The sequence below is a fragment of the Notamacropus eugenii genome, chromosome 7 (assembly GCF_028372415.1).
Source record: "Notamacropus eugenii isolate mMacEug1 chromosome 7, mMacEug1.pri_v2, whole genome shotgun sequence".
Classification (NCBI taxonomy): domain Eukaryota; kingdom Metazoa; phylum Chordata; class Mammalia; order Diprotodontia; family Macropodidae; genus Notamacropus; species Notamacropus eugenii.
This window is the reverse complement of record NC_092878.1, coordinates 137,804,473-137,829,963: the sequence shown is the minus strand read 5'-3', so window position 1 is coordinate 137,829,963 and position 25,491 is coordinate 137,804,473. Positions and strand designations below refer to the sequence as shown.

At 39.1% G+C, this 25,491-nt stretch overlaps 2 protein-coding genes across 5 annotated transcripts in view; one reads left to right on the top strand and one right to left on the bottom strand.

The window, feature by feature from the left end:
- Positions 1-604: 604 nt before the first annotated feature.
- On the top strand, positions 605-25,491 carry LAMTOR3 (late endosomal/lysosomal adaptor, MAPK and MTOR activator 3). Of its 4 annotated transcripts, none has more exons than XM_072623596.1 (7): positions 605-908; positions 1,011-1,056; positions 2,331-2,365; positions 7,026-7,084; positions 8,332-8,469; positions 9,266-9,325; positions 11,493-13,711. In XM_072623596.1, the coding sequence occupies exons 2-7, from the start codon at positions 1,048-1,050 to the stop codon at positions 11,564-11,566; spliced, it is 375 nt and encodes a 124-aa protein (XP_072479697.1). In that variant the 5' UTR covers positions 605-908; positions 1,011-1,047; the 3' UTR covers positions 11,567-13,711. The 4 variants fall into 4 exon arrangements, with proteins under 4 accessions (XP_072479697.1, XP_072479695.1, XP_072479696.1 ...); XM_072623594.1 differs by lacking the exon at positions 11,493-13,711 and adding an exon at positions 25,377-25,491 and having other exon boundaries at positions 663-908; positions 8,332-8,465; positions 9,262-9,325; XM_072623595.1 differs by having other exon boundaries at positions 663-908; positions 8,332-8,465; positions 9,262-9,325; positions 11,493-12,074.
- DAPP1 (dual adaptor of phosphotyrosine and 3-phosphoinositides 1) overlaps positions 14,041-25,491 on the bottom strand; it is a 57,952-nt gene continuing 46,501 nt past the window's right edge. Inside the window, exons 4-9 of the mRNA XM_072623591.1 lie at positions 24,918-25,048; positions 23,444-23,491; positions 21,277-21,339; positions 19,284-19,369; positions 17,827-17,914; positions 14,041-16,317 (exon numbers count right to left, since the gene is read on the bottom strand). Of these exons, the coding sequence (XP_072479692.1) occupies positions 16,249-16,317; positions 17,827-17,914; positions 19,284-19,369; positions 21,277-21,339; positions 23,444-23,491; positions 24,918-25,048 (485 nt within the window). The 3' untranslated portion in view covers positions 14,041-16,248. The remainder of the gene's footprint in view (positions 16,318-17,826; positions 17,915-19,283; positions 19,370-21,276; positions 21,340-23,443; positions 23,492-24,917; positions 25,049-25,491) is intronic.

Sequence of the window (25,491 nt, the reverse complement as noted above, 5' to 3'; positions counted from 1 at the left end):
CACATATAAACACATGTATGCATATACACTATATGCACACATATTTGCACAATATATGCATGCACATAAACACACATGTATATACATACATATACTTACACAATACCTATACACACATACATATAAACACACGTATATACACACATACATATATACACATACTTATAAACACATGTGTATATGTATATACACATGCACATATGTGCACACATGCATATATACACACCTGCATATATATATACATACACACATTATACATATATGTATACATCAGCCTCCATGCAGGATAAGAAATGAAAGAGGGAAAGCTTTCCCTAGTCATCTCATGAATATTTTATGCATTAAAAACATGACTCTGACAGGGGTCCAAGGCTTTCCCAGATGGTACATGATGGAAAAAAAAAAGTGAAGGTCGAGGATGCTTCCAATTGGACATCTAAGGCGTGGTTTTCCTGACGCGCCCCTTGGCATCCAGCCAGAGGGACTGCAACATTTTAGCAAACTCCTTCAATGTCCCTCCCTGGATGAGTAGGAAAGAGACAGGCGCATGCGCCGCATTCTGCTGAGAGGTGGGAAGAGTAGGGAGAAAGGACGAAGGGGGCGCATGCGCAGAACTCCGGGGCGGGCTGAGGAGCGCAAGGGGCGGGTCTGGCGCATGCGCAGGACTCCGCGGGTGGAGGAGGGGAAGAAGAAGGGGGCAGGCCTTTTTTCGTGGCAGGTCCCCGCGGGCAGCGGGGCCAAGGAAGCCGCTTCCGGTGTCCTTACCCCTTTCCCCGGAAGCAGTGTGTCACGGGGCCAGGGCTCCGACCGAGCTTCCTGAGAGAGCGATAATCATGTGACCGCGGGTTCCAGAGGAAGCGGCTGAGGCGGTCGGAGCTACCTGCGGCGGCCCCGGCAGCCTGAGCCAGGTAGGCCTCGCGGCCTGACGGCGGGGAGGGGCGGCCGCTCTGGGATGGGGGCGGGGAGGCGATCCCGGGCCCGCCCCGCTTCACTGGGTGTTTCTCTTTCAGGTGCGGGGAGCGTCCCGGCGGGAGGAAGGGGCTCATCATGGCGGATGTGAGTGAGACCACCCCCCCCCAGCTGGGGGAGGGCCGCGCGGGGGAGGGAGGCGGGGGACGGAGCCTGGGAGGGGTGACCTCCCCGCCGCAGGGACGCCCGGGGCCTCCGCCCTGCGGGCCGTGGGGCACGTCCCCTTCCCCTGGGATGGTGCCCCTGAGCCGGGCCCATAGTCGGTGCTCCATAAGTGCCCAGGTGCGTACAGCAGGCGCTTTACAAAGGTCCGTTCCTGTCCCCGGCCCGGGGCTCCCGGCGCCCCCGCACCCCCGCACCCCGCCGTGCCTTGGCGCAGCTCAGATCCTCTTTAACCGCAGGAAGCCCCCGCCGCCCGACAGCACCGGGCAGTGACTTATGTAGCCCGGTGGTCGGTCCGACAGGCGCCGGGGACAGAAAAAGAAGGCGTGTGTCCTGTTGGATTGGAGCCGGAGTGGTCGCCGTAGGGTCCCTTGGAGCTGGGCAGGGTCAGATGAGGCCATGCGAAGGTGTGCTGGACTTGGGGCCGGGGCAGGGAGGTGGCGTGGAGCCAGGCAGACTCACCTAGCCGAGCTCCAGTCCAGCCTCAGGTGCTTGTGGGCCGGGGGACCCCGGACAAGGCACTTCACCCTGTCCGCCTCAGTTTCCTCGTCTGGAACATGAGCTGGAGAAGGAAATGGGAAGCCACCCCACTATCCCTGCCAAGAAAACCCAAACAGGGTCATGGAGAGTCAGAGGGCACTGAACACCAGCACACCTTGGGCCTGGCCTTGGCTGGCTCTGAGTCAGCAAGTTTCTTAACTTCTTTATATTTCAGTTTCATCAAAAAAATGGCAGTGATAATAACTTCCAACACATAGGAGAGCTTTCTTGAGATTTGACCTGGAAGGTCCCTCCATCATGAATGATTTGTATACATGTAAACTATTGGTTTTTCCCTCTGGGTGGATATGATTGTAAACTTGAAGGTCAGGACCTTGTATTTCCCACAGCACTCTGCTTTTATGAGGTGTTTTATGATGAGGGATAGCAGCTTTAGGACAAAGCTGGTGAACTGGGTTCAGGAATTGTTGAGGCTTGTGGGAAGGATAAGAATAGGTTTGAACTAGGAATTGTTCAGGCCTGTGGGAAGTTCAAGAATGGGGTTTGAATTGAAACTTGCTTTAGGAAATTTAGGGACTCTGGTGAGGGAAGTTATGAAATACCATTCACTCAGATTTGAGGAACTCCCTAAGTGTTTGAAACTGTATTTTCCCCTTGTGACATCTTGTTACAACGTGACTTTATATCTCCTTTTCTAGGATTTGAAGAGATTCCTCTACAAAAAGTTACCAAGGTAAAGGATCAGTAGTGTCACCCTGAATTCTGAATCATAAAGTCTCACTTTGTTGCCACCTTAAAATAAAAACACCGCAACATTCGTTTCACTTTTAGATTCACTCTAAGGTAAAGCTTTTATACTGTGCTTGGAAAGGAAATGAAATTGACACACAGAAAAGACAGGAAAAGTATGATTCTGCTTGCAGATGTGCATGTTTTTCATTCTCATCATGGCCTTTGCTTCATATTTATGACATTTTTTTGTGCCATGCCAGCTTATTTCTCTTGTGGTGTTAGATGTAGTATTTATCAACTGAGCCTTTCTGCTTTTGCTAGGGAAGTTCGTCTGAGGTGTTCTACTAATGAGAAAGATTTGGATTTCTTTTATACTTTAAATTCAAATACAGTTTACCTATGCGCACATTTTTAAAAATAGGAAATAGAGACTGGAGCTGTTATGTGACATAGGAATTCCCAGACAAGGAAGCTCCCTTTACTAATGCAACTTCAGAAAGTTCCTGAGAGTTAGGACTGAGCTATCTGGTAACTAGATCTGTCTAGCTGTCTATCAGATCTACTGGATCCTGAGAGATAGGGAAGGAGAAAATGCCATGAGACATCACTTAACCCATTATGTGAAAATATTACATATAATTAAATTCTGACTTTATTCTTATACCACACATCATGGAAAAATTCTCTGGGTTGAAAAAACTTAAATGGTCAAAGGGGTCACAAGGGAATATCATAGTACCGCTTGATGGTGCAGTGGTCTGGGCTCAGGAATACTCATCTTCCTGAATTCAAATCCTGCCTCAGACATGTACAAGCTGTGTGATCCTGGTCAAGTCACTCACCCTGTTTGCCTCAGTTTCCTCATCTGTAAGATGAGCTGGAAAAGGAAATGACAAACCATCCAGTGTCTCTGCCAAGAAAACCCCAAATGGGGTCACAAAGGGTTGGGCAGGACCAAATAGCAGCAATGGAAATATCAGCATTTCTTCTAGGAAACAAACTGGCTGAGTCATCAATAAGGAGACTACGTTTTCTGCCTTCTGCCCTGTGCAATTTTGTCTAAGCCTCTTGCTCATATAGAAAACAGTAGTGCTCATTAACTGAGTTCTGTCCACTGTGTATGGATATAAAGGTAGAAGCTTCTAAGTTGCTTATTGTTACTGGACTGTAGTTAAGGGTTTTCTGTTGAAACATCTTTAATTAAAATCTTTCTAAAGACCTGATTTCCTATATATATATGTGTGTATATATATATATATATATATATATATATATATATATATATATATATATATATATATATATATATACATATATATGTATATATATATATATGTATGTATATTTATATGTGTGTACATATGTATACACATATATACACATGTGTGTGTGTGAGAGACTAAAATTTCTAAACATATCTCAGCTTCAGTTTCTTAAATTGTAAAAATGGGATAATAATAGCGCACACACATATTCCCTTCTGGCCCCCTTCCCCCTGGAGATATTTGCAAAACAGCACCAGAGTGCCTAACAGTAGGTCAGTTAAATAAATGTGTTTGTTCCCTCCTCTGTTAACCTTTAGGTATGGCATGTACATCAAATTGTAGTCATAGTGGTGATGATTTTATGCCTTAGCCTTCCTTGTGACTGGTCTAATTTAAGACTATTTTAATGCAACAGATCATAGTTGTGACAACAGGGTCACTTGAAAGCTAAACCTTGGACATGATAAAATTAACATTGAGTTAACAAGGCACAAACATCACCAGGGTGTTGAAATTTGAATTGTTTATACAATTTCAAAATGTAAATAACTGGTGGTTTCCAAATTATAAAATTTTCTTAAGCAATTGATCACTAGCTTAGGTTTTATTATAAATCTGTCAAATGTGGTCTTCTCTAGTTTGGAGTGGGAAGCTGGGAGACAGCTCACTACTCAAAATGTAACAAACAAAATAAGTAAAATTAAAAAAACCAAACAATTTGGCTCTAAGAGCTCAGTCTGATCTTTTAAAAAACACTTAGGAAATGAAGAAGGGCCTCTTAGAGCACTCTATCCACATGAAGCCCATCCAACTGGAAGTATCATTTCATGAAATCTTAACTTCTCACATCTTACTAAAAATCTTGTGCTCCTATCTGTAGTACCAATGATTTCAGGTATTAGTGGTCTGTCATTTCCCTGTGATGGTCCCCAGTACGGTTCATTTATCTTGAATGTCAACACGAGGCCTATTATATTTGTCAACTGATTTCCTTCAGACTCTACTTAAAATATTCTAAGAAGCTTTTGTCCTCATTTTCTAGGACTTTCTTCTGTTTGATATCCATTAAGAAGAAAAGGCTTTTATTCTTATCTCCTCTCTATAACATTAGTTGGTCCTCTAATTTGAATATCAGAGAATATAAAAGGAAAAGAAACTCATTAATGAATCATTTTTTTTGATAATTTTAAAATACTTTTATTTACTTCAAATTTCGGACTAAAATGTATATGTTTTTAAGTGATAGATGAGTTTAGGATGAAAGGATATTCAGTGGAAAGTAGCGTCACATTTTCTGTACACAGTGGTTTCATGTGTTTTATAAGAGAAATGGAAGAGGTTTCTAACATAATAGGTTGTAATTTTTCCTGATAGGTGAGGATGTCTTTTAAATGACTTTATCAATTATTCCTTATGTTGCCATATGACATGATTGATGGGTTTGAACCCCAAGCACATAGGTACAAAGTTTCCTGTTTGACCAGTGTCTTTCCGCCACAAATAGGAAACTTGGCTTTTGCTGTGCCATTTTCAGTATTTGAAAATGATGGCAATTTTATGGGTTATGTTATGTGATGGAAGTTTTTTGATTTTTCTTTGGATCACACTTGTGAGTTTGTTGACATAAGGAACTTAACACTCTAAAAACTCCTGGCTTGGCAATGCAGGAAGGAAATAAAGGAGATACCCCATCTTCCCACTTTCCTGTTTCCCAGTCTGACCTCTCCATGCACCTTGAGGACTTTGGGCCTTGCTTTCTGCTGCATCATTATTTCCAGACTTTTCCATCCCTCCTACAGTTGAACTCATGTATATTTCCTAAGTAGCAATATGAGTTCCTTGAGAGTAGATTTTGAGAGTAGATTGTCTCTTTGTTTTTATCTCCAGCACATAGCAAAGTGCTTGGCAGACAGTGAGCACCTAATAAATATTTTTTTCATTCATTAAATCAGATTGGCACTTACCTGTAATTTACAATCTTAGTGAGTTTGCCTGGGGCACTGAGAGGTGAATTGACTTGACCATGGTCACATGGTTTTTTCAGACTCCAGAGTTTTCAGTTGGGCCCACCATGCTGCCTCTCACATCACATCACAGTTGTACTTAATTATAAAAAATGATCCATAGCCCAGCAATTAGGGAACATTGGGGGAATGAGAGTGGATTATCTCTAAAGGCATCTCTTAGATCTGGGTGACATCCTTGGTTCTGTCTTTCTTTCATGGATTGGAGGCATGGAGATCCTGGGTTCCTAGAGGAGCAGGTCAAAGAGGAAGAGGCTGGAATTCCTAACATCATAATAGGGTTTTTTTGTACTGTTTTGGTCTACGTTTAGCCCTGTTGACCCAAGAGGAAGAGTTGTGTAGCAGAGTGAAAGGATTAGAAAAACCAGCATCCCACAGCCACGGATCCCAGCGAGCCACAAAACAAGCTCTAGATTTGGGATCTGGGTGTTATGCTGAGCTCCACAACTTAGTATCCTGCTGTCCATCTCTGTGCCTTTACGTTATTTATATAATTAATATTATTAACGTAATAATTATTACATCATTTATTATTCAATAAAGTTTGCAATTATGTACTTGAGCATTCCCTACCAAAATAGTATAAGGCTGTTTATTGTCTATGCATGTCCTGCCTTCTGTAACTGTGTAACAGAACAATCATAACACTTTATGGTGTTTAGTGAAATTGAATATGTAATCATTTTAGGACTTCACTGATGAACTTATTTTCTCACTTAAAGTTAAATATTAGCACATAGTCAACAGTTGGATTTGGCTGATTTTAAGAGTTTAGTTGTATTGGCCATAATTGTTAGTTTAAGGTGCCCAGAGTTTTGTTAGGTATTACATGGGAATAAAACATGCTGGTGTTGTCTGACTGTAAGTCATGAATGGTCCCACTATTTGAAGTGTTAAAAATGAGCATCAAGCAGTCAGATACTGGATATCTGTAAGGTGAGAAGGTGGCAGTGCATAATAGGGAAGTTTGAGAAAGAAAGAGAGAAGGATGTCATCAGAGAAGTGCATGCCCAGAATTGAAAACAGACTGGTCACTTGTGAGTTCAGGAGCTACCGGGGGGAGAGTCAGTCCATGGGGCTCGGCTGGTCACTTGGTTATAACAGAAGCAAGTGCAGACAGCCACCCCCAGCTTAACGTGAACTTGTGGGAGGCCTGGGACAGGAATCATACAGGCAAGTCTGAGCCAGTATCTCCATGGTGGAAAGCAGCGTCTGAGTCCGTGAGATCGTAAGTCTGATCTATAAGAACATATGAGAGAGAGAGAGAGAGAGTATGTGCGCGCGTGCACGTGCGCATGCGCCCAACTTCAAGCTCACATTTTGAGAACATGTAGTGTAATGTGTTATAACTAAACTTATTTTATTTCTCTAGTGTTGAAGGTCTTCATGCCATTGTAGTCTCAGACAGGGATGGAGTGCCTGTTATCAAAGGTAACATTTAAGTGGAAATTTTGTTTTCTACTTTGACTAAAACATTAACAGGTTTTACCTGGTGTGGGTGACAAAAAGAAAATCAAGAAGCTATTTTAGTAAGTGGAAGAAGCTTGTTCTTGGGCTTTGAGAAGACGTTTGTTTTTACATTGTCAAGGGAGTCTGTTTTTAGAATTTATTAAAACTGGCTATTGGGCCTGCAGTTTATCATGTCAGGTATTTTATGTAGCCAGTGTTTGAACACAGGTTTTTTCAAAAGGCTGGTTCCCCACTTAAGGCAGTTTTTGATATATGATTTGCTATCAGTAAATCTAAATTATAAGAGCCAAGTATACAATTCAATACTTAAAATTAATAATAAATTGAAAAAAAGCCTTCAAAGACCTTTGTTTAACAGTTCCTTTCATGTAGTAGGCATTTAATAAATGTTTGTTGAATTGAAATCTAACGGGCTTATACTCCCACTTAATGCCCTGAGGAAAAAGTTAACTTTTAAAGTTTATTTCTTCCCTTTTCTGCCTTCTTTCTGAAAATTACATATTCTTAGAATTTTTTGATAGTGAAACTTGAGTTAACCAGAACCCCAGCAACAAAGATTCTTAACCAAAATTTTATTTTTGCATTCCACTTTCAGGAGAAAAGGCAAATCACCAGAAACAAGCTTATAGCAGAGATTTATATAAAACGAAACTTCTAGGGTCAGTATTTATTCAGCCCAATTACCTAGTACTTATGCTCTTTACATCTTCTAATATTGTATGTTGAAAATTGATATTGAGTGACAACCCATTGATACTGTTAGTCATGAGGGACAACTTAATTTGTTTTCATTATGTTATTACAAATGAAAATGTTCTTTTGCACAAGTGGAAATAATCCCTTTTTACTTTATTCTTAACTGCAGCATATTCCTTGAGCATTTTAATTTATGTAAATCTTCCTGTGTATACTTAGAATATACAGGTACTCATTATGAATGTTTTACTGTGATGAAGACATTCAAGGCAAAGTTCAACAGTTTCTTCTTCAGTTATTTATGGGCTTTGAGCATGTGGTTAATTAAGTAGGGCTCTCTCTCCTGAACCTGATAAAACCATTGAAATGAAATGTCTTGACGTTTCATGAGGAGGAGTGTTTATGGGTTTGTGAGGTATAAGGCATTGTTTGTGTTGCTCCATTTGCTTTTAACCTGATTTCTCGTACAGGCTCTTCACAGCCTTTATGAAAAACTTGCTGTCTTTTTCCAGTGGCGAATGATAATGCTCCAGAGCATGCGTTGAGACCTGGTTTCCTGTCTACTTTTGCACTTGCAACGGACCAGGGTAGCAAACTTGGACTTTCAAAAAACAAAAGTATCATTTGCTATTATAACACATACCAAGTAAGTGCCTAACTAAAGAAAGCGATTAGATTGTAGCTATCATTACAAATCCTTTCTTCTAAATTAAGTGGACTCCGTTTATTACAGTAATTCTTTATCTACATAGTTTATAACTCAGTTACATTGAAGTCACTTTACAGTGAAAATCGAGTGGTAAGGAAAACCACTTAAAAGATTTGATAGTCACCCAGTAAGAAGTAGAAGGTCAATTCAGGTCATTTACTTCCAGCAGATGCGCTTAGCTAACCAGCTGTGAGGCACTGAAATCATCTTTTCATGTATATCTTTATTGTTTGCAGCTAAAAATTTTGTCATGAAAACCTAATGGTAACTGTTATGTAAATTTGAACGAACAGTTATTGCATTATTTGTTTTGTTAATAAAATAAAAGTACTAACTTCTCTCTGATGTCACTAATTTTTTGGTTTTTAAATCTGACAGGACTATATTTATAAGAGATAAAGTTCAGCATCCTCAGTTTTTCTAACTTTGTCTCATAGTATATTGAAATGGGAGTTATTTACACAAAAGTGGGTAAATGTTCAAAATACACAGAGATATGTGGTTACAAAGAGTAACCCATTCTAGACTGCTTCACTTTTGTTATTAGAGAAACAAATTGACATTAATTACAGTTATTCATAGAATCATGTTAGACTTGTTACTCATTTTAAAATTAGAGGGTAAGTAGAACATATATCAAGACATTTCATTTTCATTTTAGAGCATAAAATGTTATACTCTATTTCTCTAAAGCAATGTATAATTTAAAACCAACTTTCCCCCTTTTTTTAAGGTAGTCCAATTCAATCGATTACCATTGGTCGTGAGTTTCATAGCAAGCAGCAGTGCAAATACTGGTATGTTTTCGTTATTTCAAATATAGTTTTAAATTATTGAGATATTGTACTTGGTGTTCCCCTCTCTATCCAGCATTTCAGATAGTCTTATGTATTAGATATGCTGTACCTTGTATTTATGTTTTGTTTGCCTCTTGTTAAACAAAATAAATTTTGTACAGGGCTCTTTGATATTCTCCTTCGAGGAAGAGAAAGGAGGTTTTTTTATTTATTTTTTCCCAGTTTTCCTTGTGCTACCTTTGGAAGCAGAGGTACATTCCAAAACACTTAGAAGCCTCAAGCCATGTTAGATCTCCCAACTTTCAAACTATTGCTTTATCCATTTTTTAACAGTTAATAAGTATATTCTAAAAATTAATCTTTCTAATTTATGTATAAGTATAGCTTGTTCTGGGCCCTGTTGTCCAAGGCCCAGTCACGCTGAGTTTGGTGCAGTTTGTTCATTCTCAGGACAGCCACAGGGTGACGAGTTGTTCAGCAACAACGATTCTTGGAACTATCCATCTCTTAAGTTATAGAGGAGCTGTGAGTATAATAATTACAGAAATCATAATAGCCAACAGTTGTATAGTGCTTTAAAGTGGGCAGAGCACTTTACTTAACTCATGATTCTCACGGCAATTTGGTGAGTCCACATTTCACAGAAGAGGAAGCTAAGGCTGACACAGATTACATGACTTGCCTGGGATAACACAGCTAGTAGAGATTTAGGGCAGGATTTGAACTTGAATCATCGTGACTCAAGTACAGTGCTCTATCTGCTGTACCACCCAGGTGCCTGGAATCTTCATCATCAACTCTCGTGTCATGTGTCAGAGATAGTGTCTTCTGTCCTCACAACAATCCTGTAGGATAGGCACTATTTTACAGATAAGGTAACTGAGGTAGACAGAGATTAAATGACTTGACTAGGGTCACACAGCTCTAAGGGTGTGAAGCAGATCTTAAACTTGGCTCAGAGTGACTCCCAAATGCATAGCACGTCCATGATGTCCCTGGGCTACCTTGATGAAAGTTACAGTTTTTGCTTGATGCTGTATGTGGGAGGGCTTGGTTAGTCTGTGACGTTGCTCTGCCTTGGCTTTTTGCCCCAAGAGTTCCATGTGATGTGATAAAAGACCAAAAGATCTGGAGGAGAGTTTTGGGGGATACCAGGGAGATGCAGTTGGCACAGGGAAGTTAGTAGATACTTTAGAGATTTATTATTCTAAGAAAAGCAGCTGGCAGACTTCAGACTCTGAACCCACCCAAGACAGTGGTGGTGGTGGTTTTAATCCTAGGCTTAGTTTTTCATAAGAAAATTTAGGGTCTTCCTATATCCATATATGCTATATGAAGCAAAATATAGGAATACTTTTAGCCAGTATGCTTGGGGACCATGGAACATAATGTGACCTTCTTAATTTAGAATAATGACAAGTGTTCCAATAATTTTTTTCAGATAATTAAAAACTTAAACTTTTATCTTCAAACATAATATATATATATAACATAAGCAGATATTGACACAAAGGTCACTAAATGAAAAAATTAAGAGACTTCACTACTTCAAAAGATCCTCAATTTCATTGATGTTAGGTATTGCCTCAACTGACTAAATTTTATCCCTTCTACATCATAGGTAACTATCATGAATTGCTGTAATCTCTCTTCCTCCTTCCTTCCCTCAATAAAAATTGACCTGGTAATCAGCCTTTCCAGGATGAGCAATTGAATTTACCTAAACACAGTCTATCACCAGGTCTCTCCTTGAATACTTGACAGTTTCATAGCAACTTACAAGAGCGGTGCCTTACTGGCATAAGTTTGGAGAACCCTGGGTCATCTGGGTACAGTGGCTGCATTAATGCATGGGAGATCAGACCTGTAAGATAAAAGTGTCCTTAAATTCTGGTGCTTTTTATCTGAAAAATGCTATAGATTTTAATCTTTGGATCATCTTTGAGCTCTAACAGTATAAAATGCAAATGGATTTCAGCATGGGTAGGATTATAGTATTTCGTGCTATTCTTAATTAAGAGGAATACATGTTCCTCTCAGCCTTGAAAAGTACAAAACATTTAAATTCATGTTTTGGAATATATTCTGAGCAACTCAAGGGTTTTTTTGTTGTTGTTTTCATCTCAGTTGCAGTGTTGTAAAAATTACCTTTTTTTCTTTGATGTAGGACTGATTGTCAGCCTAGAAAAGGAACTTGCCCCCTTGTTTGAAGAGTTGAGACAGGTTGTGGAAGGTTCTTAACCTGACTGGCCTGACTCTGGCCTGACCCTGGTCGCGTTGTGATCCCGCTGAGTCCAGTCCAGCAACCTTGACTTCATCAAGTAACGTGACTCCACACACTCAGAAAAGACAACTTTCCCCAACTTAGACTGAAGAAGAAGATTGTATTTATTATTTCTAGATCGATGGACTGTTGTGTTGGGTTTAGGCTCAATTCTTCTGTAGTATGATTTCTGGGGAGACCACTAAAAGTGGTTCAGTATCTATCACAGCTCCCATGGAGTTTAGCTCAACCACCGATGAGGGATGAGGTTCTTATCCAGTGGATCAGAATCCAAATGAGCCACTTACAGCTCCCCTGTTGTGTACAGTACATGTAGGCCTGCAGTAGGTAGGCCCTGCTCTGTATATGCTAGTGCTTTATTGTGAATAATAGAGAACTTCTTTTTGTGTGTGCCATGTTGTGTGTCTGCGCTGAGTGAGAGGAAGACAGCCTGTAACAGCAGTAATAAACCAGTACAATCACTAACTACCCCTGTTTCTATCATTGTGAGGTAGAGGATTTAAGAAAGCGTCACTAATTGGTATTTCTCGTTAAAGTATTGCATGTCTAAAAAGAAGTCTCTTGCTTTGGATTTACTTTTACATTCAGCTCTCAATAACCAATCAGTATTTTGATGTTTTTCTCTTTGTACAATTTAAATGTGAAAATCAATATCAAAGCTTTGGTTTGTGACATTTATATGAATACCCTGATACAACAGTTCTTTTTCTTTTTCCTGAATAAGGGTCTAAATAAAATAGTATTTTGTAAAAGTATAGCTTGACTATTTAGTCATATAGTATTGGGGGGAAGGGGCAGGAGGTGAATGAGGCCCACATCTAAGGATAAGAAGATTGTAGGGAGTTTCTCCTTGTGGGACAGTGGCAGAGCCATGAACCTGACTGGCCTAGAGAAGATGTGATCAGGACCCAAACTAGCATGGCTTTAGGGGGACTAGGAAAAAAGGGGGTACTTAGAGCTGGATCCATGTGACGTCAGGAGATTGTGGATGTCCCTGGGTTGTACCCAGGCATAGAAAGTCAGACCAAGATAAGGAGACTGAGGATGTAGGGAGAGAGTCAACATGGAGAGCAGTATCAAACAACTGAGGTAGACCAGGTATCCAAAAGGCAGACGGTGTCATTCTACCTTCAGAGGTGGGAATGAGGGTTTGGCAGACAGCACCTGACCCTTACTGCTGACTAGTGGCCAGCACATTGCCCCATGGGATTCCCCACGTGATGCTGTGATACAGAAGAGTGAATGCAGCATAAAGGGCCAGACAATGCACTCTTAGGTCAGGGAAGGCTTTATGGAACCTGAGTTGGAGAAAGGGAAGAAGAATACCAGGAAAATGAAGAAGGAAAGTCCGTTCTAAGCTTGGGGAGAGACAGAGGCATGGAGACAGGAAGGCAAAGAACGGAAATGAAGGACACAGGAGTGCTCCTCTGTCCTCCCTTAATGCTGCCCTGAGAGCTTGGAACTGGCCTTTGTAAACAGCTTAATTAGAGTTACGGGTGTTGATTTAGGGGAGATGGTTTGTACCACCTGAATTGTTATAATTACCTTTTGTGCCCTGATGGAGTTCTTTCTTTTGGATACTTGTGGAAAAGTATGTAACAATGTTTAATCTTTGCTTTCTTTGATTCTACATAATGGGAAAACATTCATATTTTTAATAGGATGCATGTACTTATATATGAGTGTATATACATATATATATATGCGTAATTTATATATAGATATAGTCAACGTAGTTTAAGCTTTAATCAGCTTAAACTGCTCTTAAGATTTTTGAGATGTCCTGTAAATAGACATAAACACACATTTACAAACAACTAACAGGACTGGCATTTAACGAATGCCAGTTATTGTGAGGAGCTGTGTGGTGCAGTGGAGCTCTCAGAGTTCAATTCAGGAAGCCCTGGGTTCAAATTCTGCCTCTGACACTTCAGTTTATGATTCTGGACAAATGACTTCTCCAAGACTCATTTTCCAGTAAAATGGGAATGATAATAAGACCAATAGTATTTCCCTGGTTGTTGTGACAATCAAATCACATAATGTATGGGAAGTGCTTTGCAAACTTTGAAGCGCTAAATAAATACCAGTTATTGTTGTGATTCTCACGTGACAGTTTGAGTGTTTATGCATATCAGTATCTGGGAATTGCTGTCCATGTAAATTTGTAGATTTAAAAAAAATTTAAGTATCGTAATTAAAATGTGATAGAAGAAATGCCATGAAAAGCAAAAAAAATTATTTTCTTTCATGCTCTCATGCAGGTGAGTTCCCTCATCTGTAAAATGGGGGGAATAGCATTGGACTCCTTACCTCACAAAGTTATTGTTAGAAAAATGATTTGTAACCTTAAAGATGCATGGGATGTTAATTGTTATCAGTTGTATTTTTAGTCACTAAATATTAAAAACAAAGTCAAAGAACACACATGTTGGAAAATAATGCTATTTTTAATAAGCAGAGCAAAAATATATAAATAAATACATAACATCCTATTAAAATAGCAAACAGTTGATTCTAAAACATTATGGCTCACATAAAAACCATCCCTGTTTGACCCAATCAACTAGATGCTTAAAAAAAAAGGCTAACTTCTCTGTTAATACACATTCATGCTCGCTCAATTTCTTGTACTTTTAAGTCTCACCCCAATCAAGCACAGTACGAACATTTGCTATTATAGCATCCACTGTAATAAAAAAAAAAACCTCATTGGAGCTTTGCTTTTATGTGCAGAATCCAACTTGGGTCCACATGTGTCCATCTCTCAGGGAGTTAATAATAGGAGATAAAATACAACTTGGCCTCACCCACTGTGTGGTTTCAGTGGACAGGCTGAGCCTCAGTTCCCAGGACTAAAATCTTTTCATTCCAAAATTCACCTTGATATTGCTACCTAGATAAAGGAAAGTGTCAAAGTAAATAGAAAGGGCTAGAGTCTTAACCCTATGAGCTTTGTTTTAGTGGTACTTTTAGAATCATGGAATACAAGAATTTGAAGCTTAAAAGGGATGTTCAAGATCTAGGCCAACATTTTCACTCTACAAAGGAAGGCAAGGTGAAGTGAATGCCCAGGACTATAAATCCAACATTTCCTCTGTCTATACCTTCTCCGCTCAGTTCATTCTGCTTTTTCTTCGCTCTTAAACATTCTGCATGGCTATTTTTATTGTAAACCTCTAGATATTGCATGTATCTTCGATGGTACAACAAATCTGGTTTGAGCTCTTAATAGGCAGTTGCATTGTAGACAAATTCCTATGCTATAAGGTTGTAAGAGCTTAGAAATCTTAACATCTTTGGGTTAATACCAAAACTAAGGTTATAGGGTCATTAGAGCTCAAAAGAACCTCATCTAGCCAATCTTGTTTTACAGAGGAGGAAATTAAAGCCCAGAGAGGTAAGCCACTTGCCCAAGACTATATAGATAAGCAGGATTTGAACCCAAATCCTCAAACTTGTGAACCAATGCACTTCCCACCATTCCACACTGAGGGAAGGAACTCTAAATAATAAGAAATCCTTTAGATTTCTGTTGGCCTGAGTCGAGTATCTGCCATGATGAATTTATTTAATCCTTGCAATGGGACCATGTTTTTGAGATAGTCAAGTTCCAGCAACATGCTACTTAATTTGCTGCTTTCTGACACTATACTTTCCCACTATGTAGACAACAACCCATAGAAAAGCATAAAAAAGTGTTTCTTTTCCTCTGTTTTGCTTTACCATGCAAACAATGCAGTAGACCTTAAAGCTATAAACTTACTTGTGTTTATTTTTCAGGTTATGATTTTTGAAAAAGTTTTTGTCTTTTTCATCAAAATAATATTTTTGGTATCTATTAATTCTAGTTCCCGTTACAGTTCTCGGAACACCCTAGGTACTCAATGAATGTTTATTGTACTGAAAGAAAATGGCAAATTGATCTAGTATCTTTGCCAAGAAAACCCCAAATGGGGTCACAAAGAGTCAGACACAACTAAACAACAACCTCACTGAAAGGAAAAAAACCTACATTCCCCAAAGTAGCATATTCCCAGATAATAGGGAGTAGAGGAACTGCCTGCAAAACATGTTGACTGTAATTCTTCCCAGCTTGGCAATTACAACCAGAAAGAAAAGAACATTTGACTCTGGGAAAGTTTTTATCATAACAATGAAATCACTATAGGTATCCAAAGTTTTAAGGCAATGTTAGCAGATAGGGTATATAGTCCAGAAGCCTAAGTTCAAATTCTTCCTCGGATAAATGACTGACTGCATGAATGCCCCAGTTTTCCCACTTGAAAAATGGGGAGATTAGTAGCACCTACTTCACAGGAGTGTGTCACAGATGAAATGAATGTGTTGAGCGCTTTGCAAAACTTCAAGCGCTGTGTAAAAGTGAGCTATTTTTATTATTATCAAATGCATGTTTCCACCAAGATGATGAGTGGGCATGCCAACTCCAGGAGATAGCAGTATCTAACAGGACAGCCACTTCCGTGTTCACCCCATGTGTCATTCTCAAAGAACCCAACCAGGCATCCCTTAGTTGTCCTTGGAGTTCAATTTCCTTGGAAGTCCATCCACCAGCATTTACAACATTGTGGAACAGTCTGCCTCTGGGGAAGAATGATCATCCCTTGCCGGAAAGGGGCTACTTAAAAAGGAAGGACTGAGACCTCATGGTGCCACCATCCTGCCCCAACTGCTTCCTTATTTGGGACTGAAAGACAAAACCAGGAACAAAAAGCACATGCACATTTGTGAAATTTATTTTATCTCACGTAACTCCAGTTATAATAACATCCACAGCATAGTTGGGCAATTCTAGATTTATACCTATGCACACACACCAATCCTGTTTATCTAGTTACTTAGATATGTAGGAAAATGTTTTGAAAACACACACACACACACACACACACACACACACACACACACACACACACACACACACACACACACACACACACACCCCTTTCCACATGTATCTTCTGCTACTCCTATATAATCTACATGTCAGAGAAATTGGATATCTCCCTGTCTCTCAGTCATGACCTGGGAATCATCTTCAGGAAAAACATTTCCAATGACCTATTTGATCTCTACATCTCAAATGTACTGGGGAAACATAAGCATGACTGCTGAGGGTTTTTAGGTTATGCACTGAAGAAAAAAAGAAAATCCCTGTGTATAGTAAACAGTATTTAGCAAGGTTTTCAAGTTCTTGAGGATAATGTCCTTAGTTTTTTTTGGTAAGGCAATTGGGGTTAAGTGACTTGCCCAGGGTCACACAGTTAATAAGTGTCAGGTCTGAGGCTGGATTTGAACTCAGGTTCTCCTGACTTCAGGGCTGGTGCTCTCTCCAGTGCACCACCTAGTTACCCCTGATGTCCTGACTTTTGCAGCATCAAGGAATTCTTGGTGAAGATGATAGATATTTGAACTAAATACTAGTGGGTAATCATTAAAGTATATATACATATATACATATACATATATACATATGTGTATACATACACATATGTATACGTGTATATGTGCATGAGCGTGTGTGTGTGTGTGTGTGTGTGTGTGTGTGTGTGTGTAGTATGTCCTTAGGAACTAAGACTTAGCCAGCAATTTGAAAAAAAAATACAAACAAAACAAAATGTAATAACTACACAAAGGCTTGCAAAATTTTCTATTATAAATCACTCTACCTTCCTTCTGGGAAATACCTACAAAGTACAGGATATGAAGTAAACTTTTTTTTCCTCAACCAGTACAACTGGTTGCTAGCTATGGATAACTGGTCATTTTTCAGACTGCCGTTACAAGTATCTTTACCTATCATTAGAACTTGCATCCTTATGTAGAGAAATGTGCCCAACTCCCATCCCTGAATTCCCCAATCCCCACTGTTATCCACCTGCAGACTACTTCTATAAATCAGACTGGTCTGGTTTCAGGAGACAGCAGATCAGCATTAAAACAGCCTTCCCTCAGAAGAATGAATAAATTACAAAGTTCCTGCACAAACCTATCCACATTGGACGAGGGAGTAACCTTACCCTAGAGTTTCCTGAAATGAATTAAATCATATACCCAATTCTCTATGTCTTACCCCACGGGTCAGACTGCAAGTGATCAGTTTCCTTCTAAGTTAGTTTGAAAAAAATGCGGTTGGGGTTTGAAAGAAATGCAAAAATTTTAAAAGAGCTTAGCACATTAGTGAGTCTTGATAAATTACCATTTTCCATCGTAGTATCTTAATCCATTCATCCGCTTCTACTCCTGTTTTTGCACATAAATAAAAAGTCCTATATGGAAACACTAAGCTGTGAGGAAAGGAAAAAGAGGAACAATTTAGATATCATCCTTCCTCCCCTGTTTCCCATCTCCTACTCCCATTTTTCTTGGAGGAAAAGAACTTGATAAAAGGTTCAGTTAAGGTTTTGGAAGGACTGGGATCTAGGAAGCAATTTCTTGAGCATACCAAGGCTACCAAAATTCCTATAATTATGACAGGTCATATTCTTGTCTTACAAGAATTCAAAGATGAGAAAGACAAAGTCTAGGCTACTTCCAAAAACCTTTCCATTAATGCTCTCACAAGTCCTTCCATAAGATGGACATAAGGTCATAATGTCCTTTTCATCCATCTCACCCATCAAAGGATTCCTAGTGTGAACTGTTATTTGATTTGAAGAGTAAACCAAAACAGAGAAAGACATTGCCTGTTGCTTGCCAAGACTACCAAGGCCGGTGTTTTCGCACAGAAGCTTGTAGACTCTATTTGTGTTGATCTGGTGTGATGAAGGGTTATCCTTCATATATGAACATAGTAAATCCCCTCTCAACATTCAACTCAGTGAGAAAATCATCTAGCTCACTTGATCTATTCATAGAACAGGCAGTTCGCTTATCTATCTCCTTGGTTACAAAGTTAAAGTAATTTGATTTACAGACCTAGCTCTGGCTTTTATCTCTTCCCTTGCTACTGTTTCAGTAGCTATTGCAGACAAGCAAGGAAGCAATCAACAAATGTTAAATGCCTACTATTTGTAAGGCACATGGGAATGCAAAGATAAAAATGAAAGTTTATAATCCTCTGGGAGCAGGGATAACATCCACATTTAAATAAATGGAAAATATATAGAAAGTTGATACAAAATAATTGAGGCGTAGAGATAGTATCTGTGGAGGGTCAGAAAAGATTTCATGGTGGACCTAAACTTTGGAGAAAGCTAAAGATTCTAAAGGGTGGAGCTGAGGAAGTCACATGTTGCAGACACAGAGAGATAGTATTGTAAGACGTGGAGATGGGATTATTGTGTACCAGAAAGAGCAAGATCAATTTCACCGTATGATTGAATGAATGTGTAATAAGTCTGGAAAAACAGGCTGGACCTTGAATGGGAAGGACTTTGAATGTCCCCCAGAGGAGATTGTGTGTTTTAGAGGCAATGGGATGCCAGTAGGGATTGTCTCAGTGTTAGGAAATATTGGATGTGCAGTTAAAATGAGAAAACTAGAATGCCCCTCCTGGATGTTTTCTTAGGGTCTCCTGGTCTTCTAAACATCACAGGTTGGGGACCACTGAGTCCAAGGTCATGAACCTTTCAACATATTGAGATGTCTATGGGCTTTTATTTTTTTGCAGGAAAGAAGGATGGGTAAGAATTTTCTCTTTATATCACAACTTACCAGAAGCAGTTGACTCTTTCCTGTGTGTAATCAAACTGCACAGCTGAGCATTCTGTTAGATCTAGTGTCCGAATTGGCTCTGGTGTCTGGAAAATAAGATAGAGTATCATGTTTGAATTTGAAGAACTCCTGGAGCCTGTCCATTGCTCATATATATGTAAGCCCTTCCCAAGATGACTATGACAGCTTTTATTTCCACCAAAGTGCACTGAAATAAGAAAGTACTTTTTATTTGGAGGAATCACATGTGAAAGGTTTTCAAAGGCTCAAGACCCTGAGCATCAGAGAGATGGATTTGGATTTCCCACATTAATTTCATATGGAAGGATTCTTACATATTAGAGACAGCCACATTTTTCTCCAACCTTTTAACTCAGGTACCATGAGTCTAATGGAAAGAGTGGGCATCTCAGGGTTCTAGGTCTGCTAACTATAACCTGGAGTGTCTGCATTTCTTTGGATCTCAATTTCCTCATCTAATCCAACCCAACCAAAGTCTTTGAATCCATTTGGATCTCAATTTCTTCATCCAACCTGCTCCAACCCAAGTCTGTGAATCCATTTGAGTTTCAATTTCTCATCCAATCAAACACAACCCAAGTCTGTAAATCCATTTGAGTCTCAATTTCTTCATCAACCTGACCCAACCCAAGTCTGTGAATCCATCTGGGCCTCCTTCCATTTCCTCATCTAATTGAACCTAACCTAACCCACCCAAAGTCTGTGAACCCTGGCACTGTGCATACAAAAACAAAAAGAAGAAAAAACAATCCCTGCCTTCAAAGAACTTCTGAATATATGGTAGTGGTAGTAATACAATATGTAATCATATTATCATATGCATGATAATTTGAAGACGGAGACAACAAGGCAGTTGTCAGAAAAAGTTTGCTGTAGGAAAGGGGTCATCAGTAAAGTGAACAGGATGGAATCTCTTTCAGCTGTAACGTTCTAGGATTTTACCTCCTGAGGGAAGAAGGGACAAGTGAAGTAGCAATAGGTGTATGAGCTGGACAAATGATAACTGAATGCTTTACATTTGTTTAATGCTTCACAACCTAGCACCTGACAGTTTTCATCCTCGTTGGTTCTCATTTGCTCTTCCCAACAATCCTATGAAGCAGGTATAGGAGCTGTTGCTATCCTCAGGTTATAGATGAAGAAACAGAAGCTTAGACATCATCTGATCTAGGCAGGGAGGGATCTCTGAGGTCATCTAGATCAACTCCTTCATTTTACAGATGAAGAAACCGAGTCCCAGAGATGTGAAGCTTCTCACGCAAGAAAAAACGTACAACTAATTAGTGGCAGGGTAGGAGAGCACACTCTTAGGAAAGAACTTCATAAATATTTGTTGATGACTTGCATTTGAGATCAGATTTTCAAACCTGGCTCTTCTGTTTCCTGTCTAACTTTGGGCAAGTCACAACCTCATTTGCCTCAGTTTCCTCATTTATAAAATGAGATGAAGAAGGAAATGACAAACCCCTTCAATATCTTTGCCAAGAAAACACCAAAATGGGTCATGAAAAGCCGGTCACTATGGAAGATAACTGAACAAGAGGGCCGGGGAATACAGAAGAGAGCAATATTTGTTAAATACCTACCATGTTTCAGGCACTGTGCTAAGTGCTTTACACATATTATCTCACACTGTCATTAGTGACAGTGGATGAGGAAATTGAGATCCATACTCACTAACTGTGTTACCTGTAAAATGAGGGAGTTGGATCTAAAGTCAGATTAGGCTAAGAAGCCCTCTGTTTATAATTCCCATGATGCTTCATTCTGTATAGTCCCTAGATAATGGGCTGAAAACATAAATGTTTTTGTTGACTGGTTCTGCTCAGTAGAATCAGACCCCCAATTATGCCCTGGATATTTCAGGAAGAGTAATAAGAATTTAAGAGATTTAAGGAATTTCAAAGATCCTGTTTTCCTCAATAGTCTTTTTTTTTTTCAAATGATACTCCATTGCATTTGGTCTACTCACCATTTGGTCTTTGAAGTATTTCAGTTCATTTCTATGCAAAGTGAACCACCTGGTTTTCCAAGTCTAGAGTGAGTGGGGAGGAAGAAGAACAAAGAAAGGAAATACGTAGGTTTTGAATAAAAAGAAAAATAATATTTGAACTAAAGTATTTTCTTTGTTTCTTTGTTTAAAATCCTCTAGATTACACATAACAATATAATATATATTTAAACACAGAACTAAAGAATATTCTTATAAAAATCACTTCAGAAAAAAGTAACTTAAAGTGTATTCAAATGGGAAACATTTCATAGCCCTGAGTGTCCTGTGCCTGTCGTGTAGATTTCCACAGACAAGGTCACCCCAGGTTCAAGGAATTCAAAGCCATAGTTCATGAGCCCCCACTAATGTACTTGCTTTTAGAAGGACAATAAATGAAAATCAAAGGCATATAATGAAACAGCATAGGAAAAAACCCAAAAAGAACCAACAAAACATTTCCTCTCATAAACCCTGGGTCTATTTCCCACAAAACATACTCCATCGGTGGAAAGAGTAGACACTACGTAATGAATATTTTTCTGTCTTAGTAACCCATGGTAGAAACTACTAAGATTGTGATCTGTTACTCATGGATAGAAAACCCACACAGCTGAATCACTGATTGTCCCAGCATGTAATTAACAAGCTACCATACAGTAAATCTGTAATGGTTAACATGCCAAAAAAAAAAAAGTCTGTACAAATTTATAGATAATGTGATCTGATCAAACGTAGAGAAGTTGTTCAGTGTTGAATAAACACTGAAACTGCTTTTCAAAAGTATATTGGAGAATTTAAAAACATGAACTAAAACAAAATTAAGCTTATTAAATACTATTGTCAATAGTTTAAAATATATCGTTTCCTTGACTCCCGAAGTAGCTCAAATGTTGTATTGAGTAGGAAGTGGTATTGAAATATTGCAAAACTAGAAGCATTATTCCCACCCACCTCTTTTCTAAGATCACAGGAAGAAGATCAAATTGTGGGAGGCGGGGCAGAATCTAGACCTGCTTCTGCCTTTTACTTTCTGCTCCCTTTATTGTATAAGATGTTTGTGGCTAGATAGAGCCATGGAAGAAAAAATCTTTTCAGTTTCACACAGCACAATTCCTAGGAAGTAATTCATGTCCCTCACCTTAAAACTGGGCAAAATGAGTTAATTAGTTATCCACAGACATTTTCAGGGAACATCAAGGTGAAACACTGAAAAACCCATAAATCAGAGACAATTAAATATCCTTGTCCAGTATGATATAAATTCTGTTTTCCGGTATTTCTTAGACAAGGTGTCATGGCCAAATAAGCCTACTGGAATTTTAAAGGAACTGAACTTGTACCAACTGAACTTTTAAAATAAGATGTCAAAAATTAGACAGAGGGAGCTTTCTAGAAATTTTTCAAAAATATATTTGCTATCCTCCCTCTCAATGAGACCGTTACGAAGCATCTTGGTTGTAAATCACAAATCTCTTTGTAGGTATTTGCCTTGGAACTCTGAAGTTACTTTCCTAGTTTTGAATAATTAGCTATCACAATGCACTGGTGAGGTGGCTCTATTAATCAATCAATTAAAGAATTAATTTTAAGCCACACCTGTGGTTTTATTGGTGTAGGGAACTCCCAGCTGGGAAACTCCCTCTGGCAATGCTGTTCACCACCTGCTCTGAGACATTAAGTGACTTGTACAAGTATATACATATGTGTTTAAATATATATTACATAGTTATAGATACATATTATATACAATATGACAATAAACATATCTGTTTTTAAATATATATTACATAATTATACATTATAATATAATAATAATTACATAGTTAATATATAATATAATATGTTATATAATGGATGATTTTTCCATATCATGATATATTATATTAATTGTATTATACTATACTATATTGTATCATATTATATTATACTATGTTATATATGCATATATAGATAGTATAATTTATCATCCAGAAAAGAGTAATAATTCTTTCCATTGAATTTTTTCCATTGAAAATGAAAGCAAAATGGTCCATTGAATACATCCAAGAACACAGCCACTAATCTCAAATTTGGGAATCCACTTACACTCTAGGCCATCTGCTTACTTCCCATCTCTTTGGGCATCATTTATAAAACTAGCACTTACCTTCACTAGTCCCCCTTGTTTTGTTAGATATCCTTCTTTGGTGCCCAGCTAGGAAAGAAGCAAGAAGTTAGTGAAACCAGGAGCGCCATACTGCATTACATCTATGCTTAAATCTCTTTTCTATTCTAGAGGATCTTTGGATTTTTCTTTAGGTCTTTAAACTCCTCTCCTCTCAGGGCCTCAGAAGTTATCTGTACATCACAAGATGCCAGTCTCTTGATCTTGAAAGGTGACTCATACACATTTTAAATCTTGCCTTTTCCTTCCGGGGCTTCTCAGACTGAGTTCTGTGTCACCTTTTGGGCACTACGCATTTTTTCAGAGATCAAGAATGCTTTAGTAATCACATTCACCAGTTGTTTCAATGTTCCTCACAATAAGACCAGGATTCTGGAGTGAAGGAGAGAGAGTGGGGATTGCCAGGGTGGGCTGGACAGAAAGTAAGGCAGCCTGGTGAGCACTAGCTGCTGCTTCATAATGATTAGGAATTTAATGGACACTTGCTGAATTGACTAGAAGTGCAATGAATCCATTTAGGCAGAACAAAGATTCAGGGTTTTCTTTTTCCCTTCCTTTATGTACAAATATCTTGTTTGGTTAAGTTATTTCATATCTCAGTAAAACAGGAGAATATGTGTTATCATGTGGTTTTATGTCTATCACATACAGCAGATCCACAGGCCATACATTCCATCAAGTATCCATCATTCTACCAACCCCACCACAAAGATGGCATCCTGCTCAAATTTAAAAGTCCTTCCCCAAAAGTTTAAAGGATCTGCGTAAGCAGTCTATATTTGTTCGGTACATTTCATGGCTCAGATGAAATGGAACAAGGGGTCAGAATGGATTCTTAGGGGTTATGTCTCTCACCTACTACAGCTACCATAGTTGTGAGTTGGAATATTATCCGTGTGTGAAAGAATGTTTACCTACCAAGTTCATTTTGTTTAGACCATGAGCTCCTGAAAGCAAGGATTGTCTTTTGGCTTTATTGTATCACTAGCACTTAGCCTAGCACATAGTAGGTAGTTAATAAATGTTAATTGTCTGATTGACTGATCAGGACCTGTGATCCCATTAAGATAGGGAAACTTTCTCTATCAAAGCAAATGAGATCTGCTTTGCAATTTAAAATCTTAGAGGCATCTCTAGGGCATTGAGAACTCAAGTGACTTGTCCAGGGTCACACAATCAATTTATATCAGAGGAAGGTCTTCCTGATTCAGAGACTAGTCTTTCATCACTGTATCTTACATCTTCTCAGTTCAAGAAACCAAGAAACTTATCCCAGAGTGTGCTTTTAGGTTGAGTGTTCTGTTTCTCTCTCCCTTCCTCCCTCCCTCTCTTCTTCCCTCTCCTCCTCCTTATTCTCTCTCTCTTTCTCTCTGTCTCTGTCTGTCTGTCTGTCTGTCTCTCTCTCTTCTACCCCCCCCCCCTAAGATGGCTTCTGATTAGCATGGTAGTTACTTACTGAAGGAGCTGTGGGTACCAGGTCACTCTCTGTCCTTCCCGTTTGCATTGCTGTGTGGACCCTGACTGATTCGTAGATGGATGGCTCTTCCACTTGGCGTGGATAGGGATGTCTTAGAACAATCAAGGTGCCTGAATTGGAGGGAAAACACAGGTTCATGCAACTTTGCCAGAAGGACAAGGTCAAGGGCTAACTGCGCTTGGGTTTTCTTCAGGAGTTTGCTAAAACTGGATAAGGAGAATACTTACATGTACTTCAGAAGTATTTACTGCACTATTCTGACTTCATTTCAGTTTTAAAGTAAGGACTTTAATACATTATGCATTAATCTCTGATTAGTTAAATCATACATCAATGCCCCCTTCCCTTGACTTCCCTTCCATCTCTTAACTAAACACATTTGCTTTGATCAGAGTAGATGTCACATATAACCAATTTTTTCTCTACTTTTACTTGCAGGAAAATTGCATCTTTATAGGCAACTAGATGGTGCAGTAGCCAGAGAGCTGAAGATCAAATCCTTTATCAGACACTTTCTACCTGTGTGACCTGGGCAAGTTACTTAATCTCTGCC

Excerpts from the sequence above, each read along its gene's own strand:
- LAMTOR3 (XM_072623593.1), top strand. The coding sequence starts at position 1,204 with ATGGTGCCCCTGAGCCGGGCCCATAGTCGGTGCTCCATAAGTGCCCAG. Across the intron at positions 1,252-2,330 it reads GGTGCTCCATAAGTGCCCAG|GATTTGAAGAGATTCCTCTA; the intron begins GTGCGTACAGCA and ends CTCCTTTTCTAG. Across the intron at positions 7,085-8,331 it reads TGGAGTGCCTGTTATCAAAG|TGGCGAATGATAATGCTCCA; the intron begins GTAACATTTAAG and ends GTCTTTTTCCAG.